The following is a 26,761-nucleotide window of genomic DNA, read 5'->3' on the forward strand; positions in this document are numbered from 1 at the left end:
AAGTTATTGCTTTACTTTTTATTTTTTATTTATTTATTTATTTATTTAAAGACCAGATCTCTCTGTCACTCAGGCTGGAACGCAGTAGCGTAATCACAGCTCACTGCAGCCTTGAATTCCTGGGCTCAAGCGATCCTCTCACCTCTCTCAGCCTCCCAAGTAGTTGAGATTACAGGTGGATGCCCAGATAAATTTTGTTATTTTTTGTAGAGACTGGATCTCACTATGTTGCTTAGTCTGGTATTGATGATCTGGCCTTAAGCAATTCTCCCATATCACCCTCCCAAAGCACTGGGATTGCAGGCATTTGCTGCTGCACCCAGCCAAATTCTAGCTTTGTACATAAAGTTTGAAATAATTCAAATTTGAGTGAATTTTATATATTTCTATACATACACACATAAAATTCACTATTCAAGTGAATTATAGCTATAACTATATATATATTATATATATATATAATTCACTATATATTTTGTGTATGTGTGTGTGTGTGTGTGTCCTGTATTATTTAGGATATGAGTTCTGAACATGTAGAAAATAACAATAGATTAAATACAATCATAGTTAATAGTTTGAGCATAGCAGTTTGTGGCTCATCTGGCAGTTCTACAATGTCAAGTACATACACACTTTCCATCTGACTGCTCTTGCCTCCTGGACAGGCATCTTGTGATCTCAGGTGGCTACTCAGCTCCTACCATCCTGTCTTTATTTTAGTCAGTAGAGTCACTAGGTTCTTATACCACTGGCCAGAACCTTGTCAGAAAGCCACACAAAGCTGCAAGGGAGTCTGGGAGATGTAATTTCTGGCTGAGTAGTACACTGAATGTTAGCCAGCAGTCTTTGCCATACCTGGCATTCTTTGCCTTTCTTGAATTACGTGAGTTCAGAATTATGAAATGTCTCCAGAAACAGATCCTTTACATAAAAATCACTTGCCCTGTAGATAAGAGGATTCCTGTTTTACAGAAGATAAAACTGAAACTCAGAGACGTTAAATAACATACACTCTGCACATTGCTAATTAAGTGACAGAGCTAGGAATCCAATCCAGTGCTCCAAGCCCAAGACTCTTGCCTTTATTATAGATGCCTCCCCAGGGAATTTTCTTCTGTCTCCAAGAATGCTGGTAAACCTGACTGAGAGAAAGTGAGACTCTTAATGTATCTAAGTTAAGTGGCACCAAGAAAGTCATGAGAAAGTGGACAGAGTGGTAGGACATACGGCTAGAGCCACTGATCTAAGCTGTGCTTGATGAAAGCATCAGAAACTCAGAAAGCAAGAAAGTACAGTAAAAACAAACAAACCCCACTGGACCATGAAACAGTGACATGCATTTTTCATTTTGCCTCTGAAATTGATAAACTGTATGTTCTGGTTATTTTTCCTTTCTGTTTCTTAGTTGTCCTTTTTCATGATATGCAGAGGGGGTTGGGGCAGGATTGCCAAATATGATCATCCAGTTCAAGCACAAATTCACCAAGCAGAAGATTCTGGAGCAAAGTAGAGAGGTACAGCATAGCTCCAATCCTAACCTTTCCCAACCTTCCAAGTACTACCAATAAATTATAAAAATACTGAGATTCTCAAAAGTAGTACAAAATCTGGAAGGAAGACAATCAAGCAGACATCCTTATTTTTTTCTGTCGTTTGGCTAAGGCTTTTAAGAAATATGAAATTGGAAGGTAAATAATGTATCCGATATTTTCTAAGAGAAGCAAAGTCTTCAGGACTCTATGAACATATTCCAAAGTGCTTGGGGGTTGAAGGTAGGGAGGGATGGCCTTATCTTCAACTAAGTCAACAAGTCCTGATAGGGGTGTTTATCAAGATCTCAAGAGAGGCAGGAGAGCCTAAAAACTCTAACAAGGACTGCATACCTCAACAGAGGCTTCCCCACTCCAAGCCCTCAGTAACAGAAAGGTAGAAAAAAAACAGAATGCCCAGTTCTGAGATGTTGCTGGGAGAGATCACACTGGTGCCAGATAATGGGAGAGGAGATTCTATATCACAGCAACTGAAATGTCTGGGCAGAGCTACCCAAGTATGCACAAGGGAAAAAGAAATGATGTGGTCACAATATGGATTTCCAATGGTCTTTGCATTTTCTCTGTGTCAGTATTTCACCCACAACTAATGAAAGCAAGGGAAGGGAGATGGAAGGGAGAATGGTGGGCTGCAGAAGACAAAGCCTAACCTAGAAAAAACATAAATGAAGGAACAGAAGGAATTTTCTCACAGTTTCTTCACATTATACTACAACTTAATAAGAACATAAATTAATTACAACTAGAGCTCAAACATGAGATGATAATATAGCAGAATTTAAAAAAGGGTGATCGCAGATATAAGGAAACAAATTGAATACCAGAATACTTTATGGAACTCATAAATAAACTATAAGTACAATGAATATAAAAAACACTGCTGAATATTTGAAATACTGGCATAGAGAAAAAACTGTAAGTATTGTAAATGCAGAAGAAAAAGACAAAGGAGGTAAATTAGAAGCTAATAGATACCCCTATTAGTTTGGTACTGACTAATAAAGAAATCCAAAAATATGATGACTTAAATTAATTAGTTTATTTCTCACTCTCAAAACAGTCCACAATTGAGAAGTCCAAGGCTGGCAGGACAGCTCTGCTCCACACTGTCATTCAAGATGTGATTTCTTTCATCTTGATCTCCATCAGCTCCTCATTACAGTAGTTACAAGGCACTCTTATCCCAATGGTAGAAGCTGGCTCCTTTCCACACCCACATTTCAGCCCATAGGAAGGATAATGATAGTACTGGCAAGCACTCTGAGGACATGACCCAGAAGTTACACTGATCACTTCTGCTTACATCTTATTGGCCGGAATTTGGTCACTGGTCCACATTTAGGCACAGGGGATGCTGGGTAATGTGTTCTGTAACTGGACAGCCATGTGCTCAGCTAAAACTCAGGATGTCCTATTCTAAGAGGAACCAAGTAACACAATATGAAAGATAAGGATGAGCCAACATTTAAGGATATTTGGTGTCCCTAAGACAGAGAAGCCTGAAAATGAAAAAGAAAGGGTATTGAATAATGTAATAATATAAGAAAATTTTTCTCAAGGTCAAGAAAGAACTGAGTCTACAGGTAAAAAGAAAGCATCAAATCCCAGGAAAATTTGATTTAGAATATTTAACATAAAAATATTTTTTAGTTAAACATTTGGATTTCAAAGACAAAGAATGCTTCAGACATCCAGATAAAAAGAAAGTAATTCACCTACCAGGGATGGAAAAGCAGATGGCTGTCAGATTTCACAGTGATTCTCGTTGTGGAAGAAAATGGTGCAATGTCTGCAAAATTTTAAGAAAAGAAAGGATGACCCCAGATGTAATTCAAACATGACTTGCTTTAATTTTAGTAAAGTACATATGAACACTTGTTGGGAAGAACTGCTTGATAACCAAAGCCAGCCAATTAAGAGATCAATCAAAATAAAGAGCTCAAGCAGAGAAGCCATGACAGATGAACTGTTTGTAAGCACTGGATCCATTTACATGTAGAGCTAACACTAAACAATCATAAAATTATGGTATCAAAACAGAATGTGAACATTATAAATCTGGATTGTATAAAAATAATGATACAATAAAGATTGGGGAAGTGAGGGAGAGGAGATCAGGGCATCAAGAGAGTTCTAATGTTCTCACCATTTGAAGCTAAGATGTCGTATCCAAAATAAAGTCATGTGGTAAATAGATCTAAACGATTTTCATAATCAACTTTATTTAACTCTAGAGCAGGGGTAACACAAACTACTGCTTGAGGGCTGACCACCTGTTTTTGTAAATAAAATTTTTGTCCATTTGGGCTGCTGTAACAAAATATGATAAACTGAGTGGTTTATAAACAGCAGAAATTTATTTCTCATGGTTTTGGAAACTGAGAAGTCCAAAATCAAGCTGGTGGCAGATTTGGTGTCTGGTGAGGACCTATTTCCTGGTTCATAGATGGCACCTTCTCTCTGTGTCCTCACATGATGGAGGGGACATGACAGCTCTCTGGGGTCTCTTTTTGTAAGAGCATTAATTCCATTCATGATGGTTCCATCCTCATGATTTAACCACCCTCCAAAGTCCTCATCTCTTAAAAGTATCACATTTGTGATTGTTTCAACATATGAATTAGGGGGGAGGCTAACATTCAGACCACAGCATACAGCTTCACCCATTTATTTAGACATTGTCTGCGTGCTGCTTTCTTTCTATCTGAGTAACAGATAATAAGACAACAGATCTGAACAGAGCCCTCATGACTAAAATATTTATTATTTGGCCCTTTAAGGAAAAATTTGCCAGCCCTTGCAGAGGAATCATTTAATTCAGAGAAATCTTGTGGTAAAGAAATATTTATTTGAGGTTTAATAATATGTTAGGTTCTGTTCAGCTGTTTTTCCTTCTATTAAATTTGTGTAAAATTAATAAGTCCTATTTTTTATACAAGCATGTATCATTCTAAAGATGTCAGGGATAATGGATCACCTGATGATATTTGGCATGATTTCTTAAGCTTTTGTCTTTTGTATTTCTACACTGCTTGGAATCTTTATAATGGGCATACATCATTTTTACCAAAATAATAAAATAGAATGGTTTTTCTATTTGAAAACACTGGGAGCATATATGCCAGAATATTAACAATGGTTAATTCTGGTTGATGGGAATATAATAGCTGTTTTCTTATTTACGTTTTTCTATATTTTTTACATTTTCAAAACAATTTTTGGCCAGGTATGGTGGTTCACACCTGTAATCCCAACACTTTGGGAGGCCAAGGCAGGAGGATGACTTGAGCTCAGGAGTTCAAGACCAGCCTGGGCAATAGAGAAAAACCCTGTCTTTACAAAAAATTAACCAGGTGTGTTGGTGCACACCTGTAGTCCCAGCTACCTGGGATGCTGAGGTGGGAAAATCACCTGAGCTCAGGAGGTCAAGGCTGCAATGAGCTGTGATCGTGCCACTGAACTCCAGCCTGGGTGACAGAGTGAGACCCTGTCTTAAAAAAATTTTAAGCTATTTTAGAAGATTTAGCATCAAGTGATAATGTTCTGAATTCCAGCTTAGGAAATAATAATGAAGAACTAGATAGAAGGGGACATTGTTCTATTTATAATATGATTTATATTAAACTACAAAGTATGGTTACAGAATAAAATATAATAAAAAGCACGACAAAAAAAAAGCCACAGCAGATGATATTTGAATTCTTTCAGGCAATCAGCACTTTCATAAAGTTGGTTTCTTTTTTTTTTTTTTCCTTTTGAGACAGAGTCTCACTCTGTCACTCGGGCTGGAGTGCTGTGGCACGATCTTGGCTCACTGCAAACTCCACCTCTCAAGTTCAACGATTCTCTGCCTCAGCCTCCCGAGTAGCTGGGATTACAGGTGCCTACCACCATACCCAGCTAATTTTTGCATTTTTAGTAGAGATGGGGTTTCACCGTGTTGGCCAGGCTGGTCTTGAACCCCTGACCTCATGATCTACCCGCCTCAGCCTCCTAAAGTGCTGGGATTACAGGCATGAGCCACCGCACCTGGCAAAGCTGATTTCTTTAATTTGCATCAGTCTCAATCTACCTTTCCAGTTTCATTCCCCTGTCCTATGCTCCTTCTCATATCCATGCCCTATACTATAGTCACATAGAGCTCCTCCTCAACAGTGGAATCTTCATGCATAAAATATGCTATTTTGCTCCATTGCTACCACTTTTTCTACCTGTAACTGCATCCTCTTCTCCACCTGATATAATTTAGTGCTTTCTTTAAGGTGCAATTTAAATATCACTTATTGCAGTATATCTTTGGCTGTGCATCAGAATCACCTTGGGAGCTTTCTAGAAATACTGAGGCCCAGGCCCCAGTCCAGCTATTCCGAGTTAATTGCCCAGGTTGGGGCCCAGGCAGCAGTATTTTTAAAAAGCTCCCTGAGTGATTCTAATATATAGCCAGGGCCGAGAGTCACTGCAAAGCCTTCTGCAATACCAGCAGGCAGAGTTAATTACTCCCTTTTCTATACTCCTACAGCCCTTAGCTTTTCCATTGCTCATGAAATTTAATGCTTATTATGTTAAAGTTAGTGTTATATAGTAAGTGCTCAGTAAATGCTGAAGGTCGTTTTGTTCTTTCACCCTCCAACCAAGCATTTGCAGAAGTGGTTATCCTTACCATGGAATAGGACAGCAGAGTGGGCAGATGTTTCCTATCAAAGACACTATCTGAGGGATTTATTTCTGTAAATGAAAACACTACCTTCCATCCCCTAGCACATATACACACAAACACATGCACGTGCACGCGCGCACACACACACACACGTCATGTCACTGCCTTTTCAGCATAGTTCTTGGGTCTTGTTTTTGCATTGTTGAGATTGATGCAGTTGAAAGAATTAAATGAATGTGCTGATTGCCTGACAGAGTCTGAACATCACCTGCCTACCATCCTCTCCTTTGTGTCATCCTTTATGTTGTGTTTTATATTGGATCCTGCTACTTTAGCTTTCAAGAGCAGGTTGTCAGGTGTTCTTTGTCAAAGGCTTTCAGAAAATCCAGATAAATTATGCTCTGTGTCCTGAAACTGCCAAACCTATATTTTACATAATCACAGTGCTTGACAGTTTTATTTAAGTTGAATCTTTCTCTCTTCTTCCAATTTACGTTTGTCTCACTGACCCTTATATCCTTATATCAATCAGACAAGTGGAGACCCTGCCACTTTTGTTATTGAATATCCTCAGCTATGTACATATCTTCTAGAGCATAGTGCATTGGATATCTCAGCCTCCCTGATTAGGAGGAGACCCTGGAAGCTGCTCATGTCTGGAGATGAGGTGAGGAGAGGAGAGCTGAGGATGAGGGCCAGAAACCAAGGTGGATCAGCAAGACCAGAGTCTCACAATAAATCTTCTTATGAGTCCCGCACTTCTTTTTTTTTTTTTTTTTCCCCAGAGAGCAAGTTTTATTTGGTGAATGCTGATGGCAAACATCATCCAAGAGAGACAAGATAGCCTAGGGAGCCTTCAGGCTAGATACAAAATTCACACAGGGAAAGGCACGGACTCTGGGGAGACTGGGAAGGTCCTCAGCCATTCAGCACCATGCGGACGAGCTCTTCGTAGTTGATACAACCATTGCTGTCCTCGTGCCCTGCCACCAGCATCTCTACTTCTTCCTCTGTCATCTTCTCACCCAGTGTGACAAGAACATGCTGGATTTCAGCACCCATGACGGTGCCATTTCCTTCTTTGTCAAAAACCTGAAGTCCTTCGACATAATCCTCATAGGTGCCCTGGTCCTTGTTCTTGGCCACTGTCTGCAGCATGGGCAGAAAGTGCTCAAAGTCCAGCACCTTCACATTCATCTCATCACTCTTGGGGTTCCCCAGGACCTTGAGCACCTCAGCGTTGGTGGGGTTCTGGCCCAGGGCCCTCATCACGTCCCCACACTGCCTGTACAGGATCTTGCCATCGCCTGTTCGGTCAAACAGCTGGAAGGCCTCCTTGAACTCTGCAGTCTGGTCTTTGGTGAAGTCACACATCTTGACTGCTCAGCTCTGCGGGACCTTTTCCTGCAGTAATGGCCAAGGCCCGCACTTCTTAAGGTGAGGCTGGTAGCACCTCCCTTTCTCCTTCTGATTCACCTGGGAAGAAACAGATTGCACTAACAGTCTACTCTTTCCTCTTCAAAATACTTTATTTATTTATTTACTGAACATCATCAAAGTATTTGATCTTCATGGGGTTACCACATCCTGGCAGTGGGGGCCCTAACTCTTTGCCCACACAGACATTTCTCAACTAATAGATACTTATTTTGTAAAGTGATTTCTCCCCCTAGTCTTGATGAAGCTTTCCCTTTCTTTTTCCTTAAAGTCACTATGACCTTGATGGCAATAAGGTATTGTGCAACCAAGTCCAATGGCAAATTTTACTAATGTGAAATCAGATTAATTTCAGAATTGAATAATCTTTGCATATCTAGTATACTGTATGGCCTGAAACAAATCTAATCTTTATGTCTTGAGTGCTTTATTAGTTAAATAGAAAACTGTTACCTAGTTCCCTTGGAAGTTATGCAAATTAATTAATGTTTGGAAAATGACCTGAAAATTCAGTCTGTAAATGCCAAACAGTTGCATCTTCCCTGCTGAGAGAGCCCAGGTAATTTATAAACTCGTATAATAAAGGTAAAAATAGTGTACTTGGACTGTACAATCAAATGTGATTTATATGCAATATATGTAATCTTTAAAATCTAGAAACCATTTAATAGAAACAATTCATATTTCATAACTGTAATAAAAGCAGTTTATGACTTTAGGAAAAGTATCTTCTATAACTGATCTAGATATTGTGTCTTTGTAATCGTCTCTGAGATCTGCAAAAGAATCTACTCAGAGTTCATCTTTAACCTGTTAATATTGATTGATATGTTTATCTTTGAATTCTTCCAGTTTTTTTTCTTTTTAGCCTTAACGCTTTAACATTTATTTCCTAGGAAATTTTTTTGGTACAAAACTTTGCTGTATTCAAAACCTCTTCTGTCAAGATTTTGCATTTTTATGTTTAGTCATTAAAATTGAACAAAATCTTAATAGTTCTTCTATTAACTACTATATTGACTTAATATAGTGGAAATCACAACATGTTAATTGGATTTAATTAACTATTTTAAATTACACAAACTCCTGACAGTAGTAGACAATACACGGAGTATTCATGAGCAATAAAATTGGAGCTGATATTGCTACTTTATTAAAACTTAATGAAACTATTCCTAACTTTATTGTTTACAGGAAGAAAACTGTGTTCACTGTCAAGGCAAAAGTGTTTGCTGAAACAAATTTTTTTTTATCTAGGGAAAGGTTCAGAAGTTAATCAAAGGGTCTACCATATCCAACCTCACGGTTCTGCCATCTTCTCGTCGCACAGATCCCTATTTCACTCCTATACCAATCTTACAAGCAGATGCCAACAGAGGTTAGTGATTGAATAGCCATTTTATGTGACTATCCTTATATTTTAAGGAAATATGAAGCCAGAATTAATGTAATTAGCATTTAAATTGTACATGTTTTAGTCTAAACTCTAGTCTTGTGAAACCAGTGGATTTTGTTTTTAAACAAAGGATCTCATCTTTATCTCAGTATATCTAGTACCTAGAACCATATCCAGCATTTTGTAGATACTAAGTGTTGGTTGAGTGAATAAGAAAATGAAAGAATAAGCAAACGAGTGACCAACTACTGAATGTCCTAAATGTAACCATCTCTACTTTTCCCTGCTATTTAATTTAATTGACCAAAGTGTTAAAGAATGCCTAGGTGGATCCCCTTTCCTATCTCAAATATAACTTAGTGAGATGGTCTTTAATTACTCCTTATCTTACCTTCTATCTGTTGTCTGGAATATTTAGGACCCAAAGCTGATTCCCAGAGGTTCTTCTGGCACCTAGAAATTCAAAGTCCTCCAGCTTCTAGCTACTGTATCCTCTGTCTGGTGGTGGTAGAGAACCTGAGATCATTATAAGTCTCTGGATTTGTTAAGCTTCTCACATCTTTCCTAGTTTTATACCATTGTTCAGCGATCTTTGTGACATATGCTTTCTAGTTAGCTTATGGAATATTTACTTCCTGGGAATATTGAGTAACACCAGCAGAGTGTTCTCATTTCTTGCTTTAATATAATCTTGTATTTTTCCTGAACCAAATTAGGATGAATGAAATAGTGAATGAATGAATGAATGAATGAATTTGTCTATCTGTCTATCTATCTATCTGCTATGCTTTAGCAATAGAAACAATAAAAAAAATTGCCACAAGATAAAGGTAAATCTAGAATTTTGACAACTTCATCTAGAAAAGAAATAACATTTTCATTTCTAAATTATATTCATGAGAACACATAGCCTACCATAATATTAGGGATTAATAGAACAATTAATCAGTATATATTTATTGAGTACTTGCCATACGTCTGGTATTGTGCAAGATACTATGAATGTCAGGAAACCACAAGCCACAGAAATAAAATACAGTGTCTATTTTTTTTAGATGTTCTTGTTGCCCTTTAAGGTTGTTTAAGCCTTACCCCAGATCTACACAGGTCCAGAATGAGATGAAAGACTAATAACATGCAGAAGAGAGAAGCATTTTGAAAAATGCACTTTAAACTTTCCTACTTTTTCTTGAATACCTGGCTAAATCCAAAAAAGAAAGCTTTCCACCACCCCTCCATATGGTTAAGAATACAAGTGTTACTTTACATAGACCAGATTTCAACTTGACTCTGTGTGACCTGAGGCAAATTGCTTTCTGATCTTAGAAAAAACTGAACTCTGTAAACCAGGCATGCTTAATCTGGCCCTCACCTACATCTCCATTTCTCATCTCACTCAGCTCTTTCTATGCTTAGCCACCCAGGGCCTTCTCTCTGATCTTTATCAGGCCAAGCACATTTGCAAATTAGGCCTTCACAAGTGCCTTTTCCTTTGCCAGTAAAGGTCACTTCCTCAAGCACCTGTCCTTTTCCTTCAGAGATTATCACAATTTATCATAATGCATTTATTTGTAAATCTATTTAATATCTTCTTCACCGCTAGAGGCTCCATGAGGTCTTTCTGGTTCACCACTGCATCCCCAGCCCCCAAAATAGTTCTTGACACATAATAGGCACTTTATTGGTTAAACAAATAAATGGAATGAATGAACTTCCAATTCCTAATCTATTCAACAGGGAATTAAGAGTGGTATGAAGATTTAATGAAACAATGTTGTTAAAGGATAACTTTCAAAAACAGCTAAAATCTTGACTCTCATACAAATATAAAATGAACACAGGTCAGAGATTTTTATTTAATTCATCAATCACAACCGGCTCAAAAGAGAATCCAGAGAATGGACACATTTATAGATCAGCAATATTGAAGTAAATTTGCAAATAAATGCAAAATTGGATTTCCCATGAGGAGAATTCCCCTTCACCAGACAGAATTTATTTTCAAGTCTATAGATAAGAATTATTTGCATTATGATCAGATATTTACAAAGTAACCTCAATCTCTACAGAGCTGCAAATAGCCTCATCAAAGGCTAGGCTCAGATATTCACTGGAGACTTCAGGACTCTATTAAAAGGGTATCCAGTGATCCCATTTGCTTATTCTAAAACTTTAAAAAAAAAATTCTTACAATCTTCTCCTCCTTTGATCAAAATGATCTCAAAAACCAAAAATTCACAAAATAAGGTTGATCTCAGTAGGATTGGCCCAATAATTTTCTTTTTTTTTTTTTTTTTTTGAGACGGAGTTTTGCTCTTGTTACCCAGGCTGGAGTGCAATGGCGTGATCTCGGCTCACCGCAACCTCCGCCTCCTGGGTTCAAGCAATTCTCCTGCCTCAGCCTTCTCAGTAGCTGGGATTACAGGCACACGCCACCATGCCCAGCTAATTTTTTGTATTTTTAGTAGAGACAGGGTTTCACCATGTTGACCAGGATGGTCTCGATCTCTTGACCTTGTGATCCACACGCCTTGGCCTCCCAAAGTGCTGGGATTACAGACATGAGCCACCACGCCCGGCATGGCCCGATAATTTTCATAAGTGGAGCAAGAATGTTCATTTACCATATAAGCCACCTTAAATTTGCTTTGTTGGAAGTTTTTCTAGGGAATCTCAGTCTAAATAAAATCCCCTATTATTTGCTATCCCAAGGCTAGGAAATCAAGCCCGAGAAATTCTGTTCATCAGATTTCAACTGCAGGACCTATAAATTTGGGTAAATTCCTCTCTTCTAGAAGTCTCCAAATATCCTAAAGTTCTTGGGGCTACAGCATGTGACCTTCTTACCGCCTATAAGGCTGCAAATCATGTAAGTCACATACCAGGCTAGTTTTTCTGAGAGGACTTTGTAAGCATTGGCTCTATAACACATCAACCTTAATTCTTTAAAAGTGACTCATTGGCCAGGCATGTAATCCTGGCTCATGCCTGTAATCCCAGCACTTTGGGAGGCCAAGGCGGGCAGATCACCTGAGGTCAGGAGTTTGAAACCAGCTTGGCCAACATGGCAAAACATGACAAAACCTCATCTCTACTAAAATTAGCCAGATATGGGCAGGCTCCTGTAATCCCAGCTACTTGGGAGGCTGAGACACAAGAATTGCTTGATTCTGGTGCCTGGGAGGCAGAGGTGCAGTGAGCCAAGATCATGACACTGCACTCCAGCTTGGGCAACAGAGAGAGACTCTGTCTCAAAAAAAAAAAAAAAAAAAAAAAGTGACTTGTCATACCTGATTCAATAAGCATTATTCTCAATGTAAAATTCTAGGCAAGGCCTTGGTTGCATAAGTTATTTTTCTATTTATATTTTAGTACAAGGAGAATAGCATTGAAACTATGTAAATTACTATAGTGACATGAAAAGTAGAGACTCAATGAGAGTTTCTGAATTTGGGAGGTACAGGGAGCACATTCAAGGTATTACAAGTTTGATTTCTTTATTTTCTGGGAATTTTATGAATATTCAGTTTATATAAGCACTTATTTATCTCTACAAGCCAATCAGAACAGAACTCCTTTAAGAGCCTTTATGATCTAATTTATTAATGACATCTGGAGACAGGAAAACATTCTACACTCACAATATGAGATTAGGAACTTTCTAAATTACAGATACAAAGACATACAAATAGCTTGTATACCCTCAATTCTACAATTTCAGCCACAGGAAAATAGAGAATAAACACAGTGGCCAGGCGCAGTGGCTCATTCCTCTAATCCCAGCACTTTGGGAGGCTGCTGAGATAGATGGATTGCTGTAATCTGGGAGTTCAAGACCAGCCTGGGCAACATGGCAAAACTCCAACCTCAACAAAAAATACAAAAACTATCTGGGCATGGTGGTGCACCTGTAGTCCTAGTTACTCAGAAGGCTGAGGCGAGAGGATGGCTTAAGCCCTGGAGGCAGAGGTTGCAGTGAACTGAGATCATGCCACCACACTCCAGCCTGGGCTATAGAATAAGACCCTCTCTCAAAAAAAAAAAAAAAAAAAAGAAAGAAAGAAAAGAAAAAGAAAAAGAAAAAAAAGAGAGAGAAAATAAATGCAGAAACACAAAAAGCTTACCAGTCTAGATACCAAAGAGTTGTTCTCCTTCCTTGTGAGCAAGAAATTCCTAATTTGAGCTCAAAATAGACAGATGGATAAAAACTAAGAAACTGTATTCTCTATAAGACATTAGATCATTTCTAAAGATCACCAAATTCCCAATCATGGCAGCTGCCAACAGGGAATAACTTGCCATCCATAAATGAACTAAAAAGAAAAACAAATTAATAGAGAGTAAAATTAGAATTAGAAAAACAAAAAACTTTAACCTGTGGGAGCCAAGAAAAATCATGCCTAGGCTTGATTTTGCTCACCCATTCCTGGGTGACCCTTTCTCTCATCTCAGTGGGAACTCCAAAACTGTTAAAGGATGATTTTTTTCAAAAGTAAAGTTATGACTCTTATATAAATATAAAACACATGTCAGAGATTTTATTAGCTTATTAATTAAGTGAGGGAACTAGTAAGATGTTACAATAAAAGGACAATCCAAATAGGCACATTTATAAATCGAGAATATTTAAACAAATTTGCAAATGGATGCAAAAGTGGTTTTTCAGGGAGAATAGTTATCCTTCCATGTGAAAGAATTTAAATTCGCATGTGTATAAACAAGATTTATTGGCATTCTTATCAGATTTATACAAATGAGCCTTAATCTTTAGAGAATTATAAAATGGACAATTAAAAACAAAGATGCAGCCTGGCACAGTGACTCATGCCTATAATCCCAGCACCTTAGGAGGCCAAGGCAGGAAGATTGCTTGAAGCCAGGAGTTCAAGACTAGGCTGGACAACATAGTGAGACCTAGTCTCTACAAAAAAAAAAAAAAAAAAAAAGCCAGATGTTATTTCAATAGTTTCAGCTACTTGGAAGGAGAAGGCAGGAGGATCACTTTAGCCCAGACATTCAAGAGTGTGGTGAGCTATGATGGTGTCACTGCACTCCAACCTGGTCAACAGAATGAGACCCTGTCTCTTAAAAAGCAAAACAAAACAAAGATACATACAGAGTCCTATAGGACAGTAGGTCAGATCATCTTCAGAGGTTCCAGCATTTCAATGAAAAGATGCTCAGTAATCTCTTCTGCTTATTCCAAAGTATTAATGTTTTCTTTCCAATAGATGCACACACGTTTGTCTGAAATTAAGATAATTGCTTCAACCAGCACTAAAGCAAGGGTTGAAATCGTACTTACAGTCTTCAGATTTCTTAGAGAATGAAACTGACTCTTCAAATGAAAATATACTGAATGAGAAGATACCCTGTTTTTCACATCTGCAAAACAGGCAGAGTTCTTGGAAATGGAATTTCCAAGGTGGAATTTATAGGTGGAAAATATTTGTAAGGACAAATAATTAGTCTAACAAGACTTTTAAAGTAGTTCAATCTAGCGTTATAAAAATTAAAACCTGAAGTACTAATTTCAAAAAGGTCCTAAAGTGTTATACTCTAAATCAGTAGTTCTTAAGTGTTAGGAGTACAAAAGAGATTAACCTGGAGTGCTTATTTAACATGTATGTTACTGGGCCCCAGTTCTAGTGGTTCTCAAATCTCAGTGTACATGAATAGCTCCTGGAGGCTTCAATAATGCAGATTCCCAGGCCCTGTCCTCAGAAGTTTGGATATGTCTGAGTTGGGGCCCAGGAGTCTCCACTTTTAATAAGAAATTCTTCCCCCAAATGATTCTGCAGTATATAAAGTGAAGATTTCTCTTTGGTCATTGTTTTACAAGTTAACTGTTTTTCAGCTCTCCAACCCTTCAGTGATCATTCTACTGAATTCCTCTAACACTAGACAACATTCTTCATAGTACTATAGTATAGAGGTCATAAGGTAAATGGTAATAATATTGGTCCCTCTTAGAAGGTATGAAGTTGTATGCCAAATTCTTCAACTTAGGCCAACATGGAGACACAGTTTGTATTCTAGGATTTTATTGAGACCTAGAGTTCTTTGCTTAATTTGTATTACATAAAAGAGCAACAGGAAACTGAAGCCCTACCACAAATTTATTCCAGGTAGTCCCCAAGTTTCTAGGTGTCCGATTTCAAGATAGTAGATCCACCTTAATGAAAGTTTTTCCTCTGACAGCAGGCTTTGGTGAATCATTCATTGATTTATTCATTTGTTTGTGTATTTAATGATGTCTCTTATCCTTTAAAAACTTTGGCATCAGCCATGCTAACACAGTATGAATACTAGGAATTGTAAATTAGTTACATTAATACTAACTATTTTGGCCGGTTTTATTAAAATAACTTATCTGAGCATTCCTATCTTCTGGTGATATGAGAAATGTCTAAAACTAACTCTTTATTTTATAAAGCATGACTGATTATAAAACAGGGGCATGGTTTCAGGTACACAGATTTCCTTCTTTCAGAACAAAGGATTTCCTTAGTTATTAAGAATGTGTTCCTGATTTCTCTGAATTTTAAAAAGAGTGATATTACCAATGATTGAAAATATCGTTAAGTATAAAGAATTTTTAGTTTGCCTTGAAATTATATTTCCACCTTAAAATGAAACTACTTTAGTGCAATTTTATTTCATATTACTGCCATTAGAAATGACATTTTTCCTTGGGTTAGAATATTACATTTAAATGAATGTGTACTGTAGCTGTTTTTTCATGCAAAGGATTAAGGCACTAGATGTACCCTCACAAATACCATGATGAATGGAGTAAGTTACACTTGTGAAATTTACAGAGCTCGGACTTTGTGAAATTCCTTGGAATTAAACCCACATTCTATTAATGTTCCTTTTTAGGGATTTTAAGTCTGATAGAACGAGGGCTGATTCCACCAACAGCAAGGATTACCTTTCAGAATCCACCCATTATACCCAGAGCAGCTCCTCTGCATTATTTGAATGAAGCACGTAAGATTCCAACTGCAGGTAGGACACTCTTGCCTCTACATTCAGTTAGGGGGACACAGAAATTACTTCTGCCCAAAATCTAGCCTTTTAGTAGCCAACGTTTGTCCTCAATAATGGGACAAGATGAAAGTTGTAATCATCCTGAGTTTCACTTTAGTAAAGAAATTAATTTTAGCCATCTTTGTAAATTACATATTGAGGGCCTGTGCTCCCTGTGTCAGAGGTTCATGTTTTCAAGGGGCTTACAGTTTGGTTGGGAAAACAAGATAGATATAATAAAGATAAATAACAATATAAAGTAACGTGGAATAAAAACCAAATGGATGTTAAGGTCTAGTGAAGTAGGAGCTCAGAGTAATAACTGCTGAGGGTTGAGACAATGGAAGAAGATTTTAAAGAAAATAATGAAATAGGGTGTTAGAGAAAAGCACCGATCTAGGAATCTAGTAACTCGTTGCAGAATCTTGGACAAGCTATTTACTTTCTCTGGGCTGCAGTTTTCCCAGTCACAAAATGATAGGTTTTGGCTAAATTAATTCATCTTTAATTATTTGTTACATAAATAAATTAATAAATATTTTAAAAATTTAAAAATTGTTTAAAAATAAATAAATATTTGTGGAATACTTGTTTTATCCAAAGTAGCATCTAGGTGCTGGAGATCCAGCAGAAAATGTCAGACAACATATCTGTTCTCCTGGTGCTTATATTCTAGTGGGAGACAGATAAGCAGATACATAAATAAGAATTTAGTGATAAATGCTAGAAATAAAACAGTATGGGTTAGAGAATGATAATAAGGGGGCTACTTTGCTTGTGAGGGAAGTGTCAGGGAATATCTCTAAGAAGAGATATGAGGCTTCAGCTGAGATTTAAATGATGAAGGAGAGCCAGTCATGTAAAGATCTAGGGAAGACCATTTTAGATATATGACAGTACAGGGACCAAGGCCCTGAGGACTAAGAGGGAATGAGCAAGAAGGCCAAACCATGAGCTAGGGAGAGAAAGGGAAGAGATGAGGGTGAAGAGGTAGAGAGGGATTACATGCTGTAGGCTAGAGCAAAGACTTTAAGTTGTCCTCAATATTTATTCTTCCCTACCTCCATAGTAATAGAGTTGTGGGTCGGCATATGTTGTTTTAACTAACGACATTTCCCAGCCTTACTTGCAGCTGGGTGTGCCATGTGAGGAGGCTGTGGACAATGAAGATATTAAGCAGAAGTAGGGGGAAAAAATTCTGGGCTATGCCCTTAAGAGAAAAGAAGCATAGCCCTTCTTTTGCCTTTCCTCCCTCTGGCTAGCTGGGATGCAGATGTGATGATGAAACTTGGGCAAGCATTTTGGAGCCAGGTGCCCTGCTAATTCAGGACTGTCTTCCTTTGAACTGTGTATGAGAAATAAATAACTCAATTTATTTAAACCACTCAGTGTATATTAAGATCTTTCTTTTTAAATACCTTAGACTATACCAGAACCAGCATGGAGCCTTCCAAACCATAGTGAAGAGTTGCATGTAATTCTGCTGACAGAGAGAACCCACTGAAAGATTTAAACAGAGTCTGAGATGATCTATGTATGTTTTAATAACTGCTTTGCAGATAACAGATCATAGGGGGAGCATGGAGTCTAGTTAAATGACTATTGCCATAAACCAGGTGAGAAATAATGTTGGATATGAGGAAGATGGTATCAGTGAAGATGAAGAGAAGTGAACACATTCAGGTTATATTTTGGCAGAAGCATTAGGACTGGCTGTTGGATAGGAGTGAGGAAAAGAGGCATCAAGGATAAATATGTATGAGTGTATGAATGAGTATCTGTGAATGTGCTTCAATTTTGTATATATCCTACTGTTGATGGGAATTTTAGTGGTTTATATTATACAGCTATTAGAAATAATACTTCTATGAGCATTGTTAAATTCTTTTTTTCTTTTTTTTTGAGATAAGGTCTCGCTCTGTCACCCAGGCTGAAGTGCAGTGGCACAATCTTGGCTCACTGCAACCTCCGCCTCTCAGGTTCAAGCAATTCTCCTATCTTGGCCTCTTGAATAGCTGGGACTACAGGTGCATGCTACCATGCCCAGCTAACTTTTGTATTTTCAGTAGAGATAGGGTTTCACTATATTGGTCAGGCTGGTCTCGAACTCCTGACCTTAGGTGACCCACCCACCTTGACCTCCCAAAGTGCTGGGATTATAGGCATGAGTCACCATGCCCAGCCATTATGAACATTCTTGTACATGCCTTTTAATGCACATTTGTAGCTATCTTTTAATCCACATATGTAGCATTTCTATTGAAGATACATTAAAAAGTGGAATTGCTGAGTCTTAGTGTTTATATATGCTCAGATTTAATAAATACTGCCAAACAGTTTTCCAAAGTGGTTATACTGACTTATTTTCCTATTAGCAGTATATGAATATTACAGAATATTCATCTTTGTCAACACTTGTTTAAAACTTTAGCCATCCTGAAGAGTCTGTTGTGGTATGTCTTTGTGGGTTTAATTTCTACTTGCCTGATGATCAGTAAAATTGAGCAAGTTTTTTTGATAATGGATATTGGTTATTTGACTATCCTCTCCTGTTAGGTGATTTAAGACTTTAACCCCTTTTTGACATTGGATTGTCTTTCTTTCTCTTAGTGATTTATAGGAATTAGTAGATATCCTAGGCACTAATCTTTTATCAGTTATATGTATTGCAAATAATTTTTCTTACCCTGTGGCTTGGCATTTCACTGGTACTGTTTTTTTTTTAACTTTTCATTTTGAAATAATGGTAGATTCACATGTAGTTGTAAGAAATAATGCAGAGAGATCCAGAAAAATCTTTACACAATTTTCCCCGATAGTAACATATTGTGAAACTAAAATATAATATCACAAACAGAATACTGATGCAGGCAAGATATAAAACAGTTCCATCACCACAAGGATTTCTCATAGTGCCCTTTGATAGCTATGCCTGCTTCCCTCCAGCCCTACACCCCCTTAATCCCTGGCAACCAATAATCCATTCTCTGTTTCTATAATTTTGTCATTTCAAGCATGTTATATAAATAGATTCTAAATGGACAATGCTACATTGTCCATTTCATCTAATACAGTGATTTTGAGGATTGACTTTTTTTCATTCAATATAATTCTCTGGAGAGTCATTCAGGTTATATTAATAGTTTTTTCCTTTTAGTTAATAGGTCATATTAACAAATATATATGATTACATTAATGTTTTATTGCCATTATTGATAATTTATCCTTATATTAATAGTTTATTCCTTTTTATTGCTGAGGAGAATTCTATGTTAGAATGTACCACAGTTGTTAAACTATTCACCTGTTGAAGGACATATGGATTGTATTCAGTTTTGAGCTACTATTAATAAAGCTGCCATAAACATTTGTATATAGGTTTTCATATACACATGTGTTTTTATTTCTTTAGGATAAATGCCCAGGAGTATAATTGCTGGGTCTTATGATAATTGCATTTTTATTTCCTCTGCATATATTTAGAGCCACATTGTACAGTGTTACTATTTTTTGTTTTAACCATCAAATATAATTGAGAAAACTCAAGAAGAAAAGGGAAGTCTGATTTTTTACCCTATTTTTGCTTATCATTTTCTTCCTTTTTCCTGATATTCCCAAGATATTTTTTATTTTATCATTTGCTTTCTATTTAGAGAATTTCCCTGAGCCATTCTTCTACAGTCAGTATCCTAATGAAAAACTGTCTTCATTTTCCTTAATCTTAGAATGTCTTGCTTTCCCTCTCTGTTCCTGAAGGATATTTTCACTAGGTATAGGTTACTAGTTGATAATTCTCTTTCAGCACTTGAAAAACAACAAAAAAAAGTTGTGCCACATTCTTTTGGCTTCCATGATTTCTGGTGAGAAATCTGCTTCTGGATTGTTTTTCTCCTATAGATAAGGTGTTGGTTTTCTCCTGCTGCTTTTAATTTTTGTTCTCAGTTTTTAGTTTTTAGAAGTTGGACTATGATGTATCTTGGTGTCAGTTTCTTTAGGTTTATTCTGTTTTAGTTTGGCTCAGCATCTTGAATCTGTAGGTTTATGTCTATTGCCAGATTTAGGAAGCTTTTAGCCATTATTTATTTGAGTACTTTTGCAGCTTTGACCTCTATCTCCTCTCTATCTAGGACTGTGATGATACAAATGTTAGATTTTTTTTGATATAGTCTCACATGTCCCTGAGGCTGTGTTTTCTTTTCTAGTCTGTTTTTTTCTCTTTTGTTCAGATTGGGTAATTTCTATGTTTCTGTAGTCTCATCTACTGGATTTTGTATTTAGGCTACTGTAGTTTTCAGTCCTAAAATTTTCATTTGGTTCCTTTTTATATATTCTGTGTCTTTGTGGAGACTTTCTTTTCCTTTTCTAAGACTATATATTTCATTTGTTTCCAGACTGTCTGCAATTGCTTATGGAAGCATTTTTATGGCAGCCGCTTTAAAATCTTTGTTAGGTAATTCTAAGATCCTTGTCATTTCACTGTTGGTAACTATTCATTATCTTTCTTCATTCAGTTTGAGGTCTTATATGATGAGTAATTTTCAATTGAAATCTTAACATTTTGAATATTATGAGACTCTGATTTTTATTTAAATCTGTTTTAGCGAGTACTCCTGAGACCCCTATTTATTCCCTATCCATTTAAGGAATAAGTCCAATTAGTTGTGAAACATCATCCTGTTTATGTTTTGCTGGATTTCATTTGCTAATATTTTGGTTTTGATTTTTGCATTTTTGTTCATATGTGAGACTGGCCTAAATTTAATCCTTTCCTGTAATGTTTTCCTTAGGTTTTAATATCAATGTTAGTTTTGCCACAATGAGTGAATGTGGTCTTTTTTTATATTCTCTGGAAGAGTTTAGATACAACTGGTACTATTTCTTTCTTAAATGTTTGGAATAATTTAACAGTGTATCCATTTCGTTTTCTTTGAGAATAGGCTTAGAATTAAGGATTTAATTTCTTTAACAAATACAGGACTGTTTTAGTTATTTTGTCTGTGTCAGTTTAATATGTTAATTTTGTGCAAAGTATTTGTCCATTTCATCTAAATTTTCTAATTTATTATGATAAAGTTGTTTACAGTATTCTCTATTTTTGTAGTGTCTGTAGGATCTATGATGATGTGCTTTCTCAATCCTATTGTTGGTTATTTCTACCTCTTTTTTTTGGATCAATATCTCTAGGTGTTTATTGATTTTATTAGTATCTTCAAAGAACCAGATTTTGACCTTATTGATCCTTTCTACTATATATTTTTAATTGGATTGACAAAAGTTCTTTTCTTTACCTCAGCCACCTGAGTAACTGGGACTACAAGGCACCGTGCCACCACAGCTAATTTTTTTTGTATTTTTAGTAGAGATGAAGTTTCACCATGTTAGCCAAGATGGTTTCGATCTCCTAACCTCATGATCCACCCACCTTTGCCTCCCAAAGTCCTGGGATTACAGGCGTGAGCCACTGCATCCAGCCAAAAGTGTATATATCTTTAATTCAAAATTAATTATAGGACTAGACACAAATTAAATGTAAATTAATAATTAATAAAAAGGAGAAAGATGAAAAAAGATACCATACAAACAATAATGAAAAGAAAGTTGAATTGGCTATATTCATATCAGATGAAGACACATTAACAGGGATGAAGAGGTACATTAAGATAAAAAGATCAATCCAGCAAGAAGACATACATTTCTAAATGTGTATGTACTTAAAACCAGAGATTTAAAATACATGAAGCAAAAATTAATAAAATACAATAAACAAATCCAGAATTGTATTTCACAATAATCGATAGAACTAGTAACCCTCCTCCCAAAAAAAATAACGCTATAGAACAGCAGTCCCAACATTTTTGGCACAGGGACCAGTTTTGTGAGAAATAATTTTTCCATAGACAAGAGGTGGAGAAGAATAGATTCAGGATAGAACTGTTCCACCTCAGATAATCAGGCATTAGATCCTCATAAGGAGCACGCAACCTAGATCCCTCCTATGTTCAGTTCGCAATAGGATTCTTGCTCCTATAAAAATCTATGCTGATGCTGATCTGACAAGAGGCATGAACTCAGGTGTCAATGCTTGCTCACCTGCCACTCACCTCCTGTTGTGTGGCCCAGTTCCTAACAGGCCACGGTACCCAGTCTGTGGCCTGGAGGTTAGGGACCCCTGCTATAGAAGACCATAACACTATTATAGGCCATATAGACCATTATAGAACACGCTTTTACTTCAAATGCACATGGAACATTCACCCAAATAGACCATATTCTGGACCATAAAACAAATATTAACAAATTTAAAATAGTTAAAATCTTAGCCAGTATGTTCTCTGACCATAACAGAATTAATTAAATAAAAATCTGTCTAGAAGGTATCTATAAAATCCCCCAAATGCAAAAATGCACTTCTGAATAACCCATATATCAAAGAGGAAGTCACAGGGATATTTAAAAATATTTTGAATTAAGTAAAAATAACCACACAACATATTGAAATTTATAAGATGCAGCTAAAGTAGTGCTTAAGAAAAATTTATAGCATGAAATACTTGTATTAGAACAGAAGAAAGAGCTCAGATTAGTGATCTAAGTACTCACTCTAAGAAACCAGAAAAAGAAAAGCAAATTATACCAAAGTAAGCAGGAGCTGGAAATAATAGAGACAAAAGTAGAAGTCAGTGAAATGGAAAATAGGGGGGGAAAAAAAAGGAACTCAATGAAACCAAACTCTGTTTCATGAAATATTTTTATAAAATTGGTAAACCTGTAGCCAGACTAACCAAGATTAAAAGAGAGAAAGCACAAATTGTCAATATCAGGAAAAAAAGAGGAGACATCATTACAAATCCTATAGACATTTAAAGGATGATAAGAGAACATTATAAACAACATTATGCCCATCAGTTTGACAGCTTAGATTGATGGACAAATCTCTTGAAAGACAGATACTACCTAAGCTCACTCCAGAAAAAATAGATAACCTGATTAGTCCTATATTTATTAAAGAAATTGACTTAGTACTTAAAAACATTGTAAGAAAAAAAAAGTGATGCCAAATCCTACCAAACAACTAAGAAAGAAGTATTACCAATGTTACAGAAATTCTTCCAGAAAAATAGAATAGAAAGAAATACTTCCCAGATAATTTTATGAAGCCATCATCACCCTGATACCACAACCAAAGACTTTAGAAAAAAACTACAGTCCAGTATTCTTTATGAAAATAGATGCAAAAGTCCTTCACAAAATATAGCAAACTGAATCTAGCTCACTCTCTCCCTCTCCCTCTCTCTTTAAATATATGTATGTATATACATATATATGTGTATATATCTCTATGTGTGTATATACATATATGTGTGTGAATGTATGTCTGTGTGTGTGTGTGTGTGTGTGTAAATCATCATGACCATGTGGGATGTATCCTAGGAATGGCAGGCTGTTTCAACATTTAAATGTCAGTCATCATAAGTCACCATATGAATAGACTGAAGAAGAAAAACTCTATGACCATCTCAATTTTTTTTAAAAAATTAACATCCATTTGTATCGAAAACCCCGAGAAAACTAAGAATACAAGGGAACTTCCTCAAATGAATAAAAGATGTCTACAACTAATATCATAATAGTGTTGAATGCCTTTCACCTAAGATCAGGAACAAGACATGGTCGTGCACTCTCACCACTTCTATTCAACGTTTTACTGGTTCCTTGTCAATGCAGTGAGGTAAGAAAAAGAACAAAAGACATGCAAATTACAAAGAAATAAAACTCTCTTTGCAAACAGCACAATTACTGCATAAAAACTCTCAGAGAATCCATATACACATACACACACAAAAGCTACTAGCACTAATAAGGGAGTTCAGCAAGGTTTGAAGACACAAGATTAACATAAAAAATAAATGGAATTAATTTATTAGAAATGAGCAATTGGGAATTGAATATTTTTAAAAATACCATTAACATAATGCCAAAAATTAAATACTTAGGTATAAATGCTAACAAATATTTGCAACATATGGATGCTGAATAGTTCAAAACACTAAAGAAAAAACTTAAAAGAAGACCTAAAGAAGAAAGATTAGCCATGTTCATAGATTAGAAGACTCAATATTTTATAATTAATTTTCCCCAAATTGATGTATAGATTCAATGCAGTCCGAATCAGGATCTCAGTAAGATTTTTTTGTAGCTACTGAAAAGCTAATTCTAAAGTTTGTGGAAAGGCAAAGGAGCTACAATAGCTAGTACAATTTTGAAAAAGGAAAATGGCATTGGAGGACTCCTAGTATCTGAGTTAGTATAAAGCTACAGTAATCAGGACCATGTGGTATTGGCAAAAAGATAAACATGGAGATCAATGGTACAGAATAAGGAGTCTAGAAATAGAACCACACATACTTGGTCAATTGATTTTTTGACAAAGGTGCAAAGGCAATTCAATGGAGAAGGCATAATTTTTTCAACAAATTGTGCTGGAGCAACTGGACATTTATATAAAAAGAAAAAAAAGAACCTTAACCCATTCCTTGTACCATGTACAAAAAGTAACCCAAAATGGGTTATAAAATTTAAATATGAAGCCTAAGCTATAAAACTTTTGGAAGAAAACAAAGGGGAAAATTTTTTATGTTCTTGACTTAGGCAAAGATTTCTTATATACCACACCAAAGGCAAAATCCATAAATTGGTAAAATTGATACATTGGACGTCATCAAAATTAAACACTTCTACTCTTTGAAACACAGTATTAAGAAAATGAAAAGAAAAGCTGTAGACTGGCCAGGCACAGTGGCTCACGCCTATAATCCCAGCACTTTGGGAGGCCGAGGTGGGTTGGTCACTTGAGATCAGGAGTTCGAGACCAGCCTGGCCAAGATGGTGAAACCCCATCTCTACTAAAAATACAATAATTAGCCAGGCATGGTAGTGGGTGCCTATAATCTCAGCTACTTGGAAGGCTGAGGCAGGAGGCAGGAGAATTACTTGAATCCAGGAGGCAGAAATTGCAGTGAGCCGAGATTGCTCCATTGCACTCCAACCTGGACAACAAGAGTGAGACTCTGTCTCAAAAAAAGAAAAGAAAAGCTATAGATTGAGAGTTAATATTTTAAAACAATAACGGATTTTGTATTTTTATCCATAACATATAAAGAACAATTAAAACTCAGTAATAAGTAAACAAACAACCCAGTAATATAACAGACAAAAGATCTGAACAGACACTTTACCAAAGAAGGTATATGGATAGTAAATAGATACATGAAAGCATGCTTAACATCATTAGTCATTAGGGAAATGCAGATTGAAACTACAATGGGATACCACTACGTGACGATATGGAACAATTGCAACTTTCATTCCTTGCTGGTGGGAATGCAAAATGGTACAAACACTTTGGAGAACAGTTTGGCAGTTATTTATAGAGTTAAACATGCATTTACTGTATGACCCAGCAATCTCACTCCTAGTTTTTGTTTTGTTTTGTTTTGTTTTGTTTTTGAGACGGAGTTTCGCTCTTGTTACCAAGGCTGGAGTGCAATGGCGTGATCTCGGCTCACCGCAACCTCCGCCTCCTGGGTTCAAGCAATTCTCCTGCCTCAGCCTCCTGAGTAGCTGGGATTACAGGCATGCGCCACCGTGCCCAGCTAATTTTTTGTATTTTTAGTAGAGACGGGGTTTCACCTTGTTGACCAGGATGGTCTCGATCTCTTGACCTCGTGATCCACCTGCCTCGGCCTCCCAAAGTGCTAGGATTACAGGCGTGAGCCACCGCGCCCGGCCCACTCCTAGCTATTTACCCAAGAGAAATGAAAACATATTTACACAAAAACCCATATATGAATGTTTGTAATGTATGAATGTTGCTTTATTCATAATCACCAAAAACTGGAAATCAGTCAGATGTCTCTCAACTGATGAATTGAGGTACATCCTTACTATGGAGTACAATTTGCTCTAAAAAGGAACAAATTGCTGATGCATGCAACAATACAGATGAATCCCAAATGCATTATAGAAGTGAAAGAAGCCAAACCCAATGGGCTACAGGTTACATACTATGTGCTTCCATTTATATGACATTTTTAGAAAATGAAACAATGAAGACAAAAGAGATCAGGAGTTGCCTGGGGATGGAAAGAGTAGTTGACTGCACAGGGGCATGCAGGAGTTTTGGCAGGGGTTGGAATTGTTTTATATCTTGATTGTGGTGATGGTTATATGACTTATGCATTTGCCAAAACTCATAAACTATACACTAAAAAGGGTGAATTTTATTGTATGTAGATAGTAACTCAATAAGCCTGACTTTTAAAAAGCATATTGAGGGAGGGGCATCTGCCTGACATGAGAGGAAAGCAGAGAGCTGTATGCAAAGCTGGAGAAGTGGTGTTCTAAAGAGATGGTCTGTATGCATCAGACTAGCGATGCCAGGGCCCTCCCTGAAATACTGAATCAGAGTCTTGAAGTAGATATACTGTACATCACTGAATTCATTTCTTTTGGCTACTGTATAATATTCCATTGTTTTTGTTTGTTTGTTTGTTTTACTTTAAGTTCTGGGATGCATGTGCTGAACGTGCAGGTTTGTTACATAGGTTACATGTACCATGGTGGTTTGCTGTACCTATCAACCAATCATCTAGGTTTTAAGATCCATATGCATTAGGTATTTTTTCTAAT

The 26,761-nt window shown here is 36.6% G+C and overlaps 2 protein-coding genes across 2 annotated transcripts in view; one reads left to right on the forward strand and one right to left on the reverse strand.

Annotated features, from left to right (window-relative positions):
• The window catches only part of IQCH (IQ motif containing H), a 280,207-nt gene that overhangs the window by 102,901 nt on the left and 150,545 nt on the right, over positions 1-26,761 (forward strand). Inside the window, exons 4-5 of the mRNA XM_064381963.1 lie at positions 8,902-9,022; positions 15,923-16,051. Coding sequence (XP_064238033.1) covers positions 8,902-9,022; positions 15,923-16,051 — 250 coding nt within the window. The remainder of the gene's footprint in view (positions 1-8,901; positions 9,023-15,922; positions 16,052-26,761) is intronic.
• Positions 7,020-7,622, reverse strand: LOC105716609 (myosin light polypeptide 6-like). Its single transcript, XM_012451371.2, has one exon. It carries the CDS (start codon positions 7,579-7,581, stop codon positions 7,126-7,128), a length of 456 nt encoding a protein of 151 aa, XP_012306794.1. The 5' UTR covers positions 7,582-7,622; the 3' UTR covers positions 7,020-7,125.

Source organism: Aotus nancymaae, unplaced genomic scaffold (genome assembly GCF_030222135.1).
Source record: "Aotus nancymaae isolate 86718 unplaced genomic scaffold, 86718_ANA_hifiasm-v0.15.2.pri h1tg000003l, whole genome shotgun sequence".
NCBI classification, from domain to species: domain Eukaryota; kingdom Metazoa; phylum Chordata; class Mammalia; order Primates; family Aotidae; genus Aotus; species Aotus nancymaae.

Bases quoted from the DNA above. Each gene is read 5' to 3' on its own strand.
- LOC105716609 (XM_012451371.2), bottom strand. From the start codon at position 7,581: ATGTGTGACTTCACCAAAGACCAGACTGCAGAGTTCAAGGAGGCCTTC.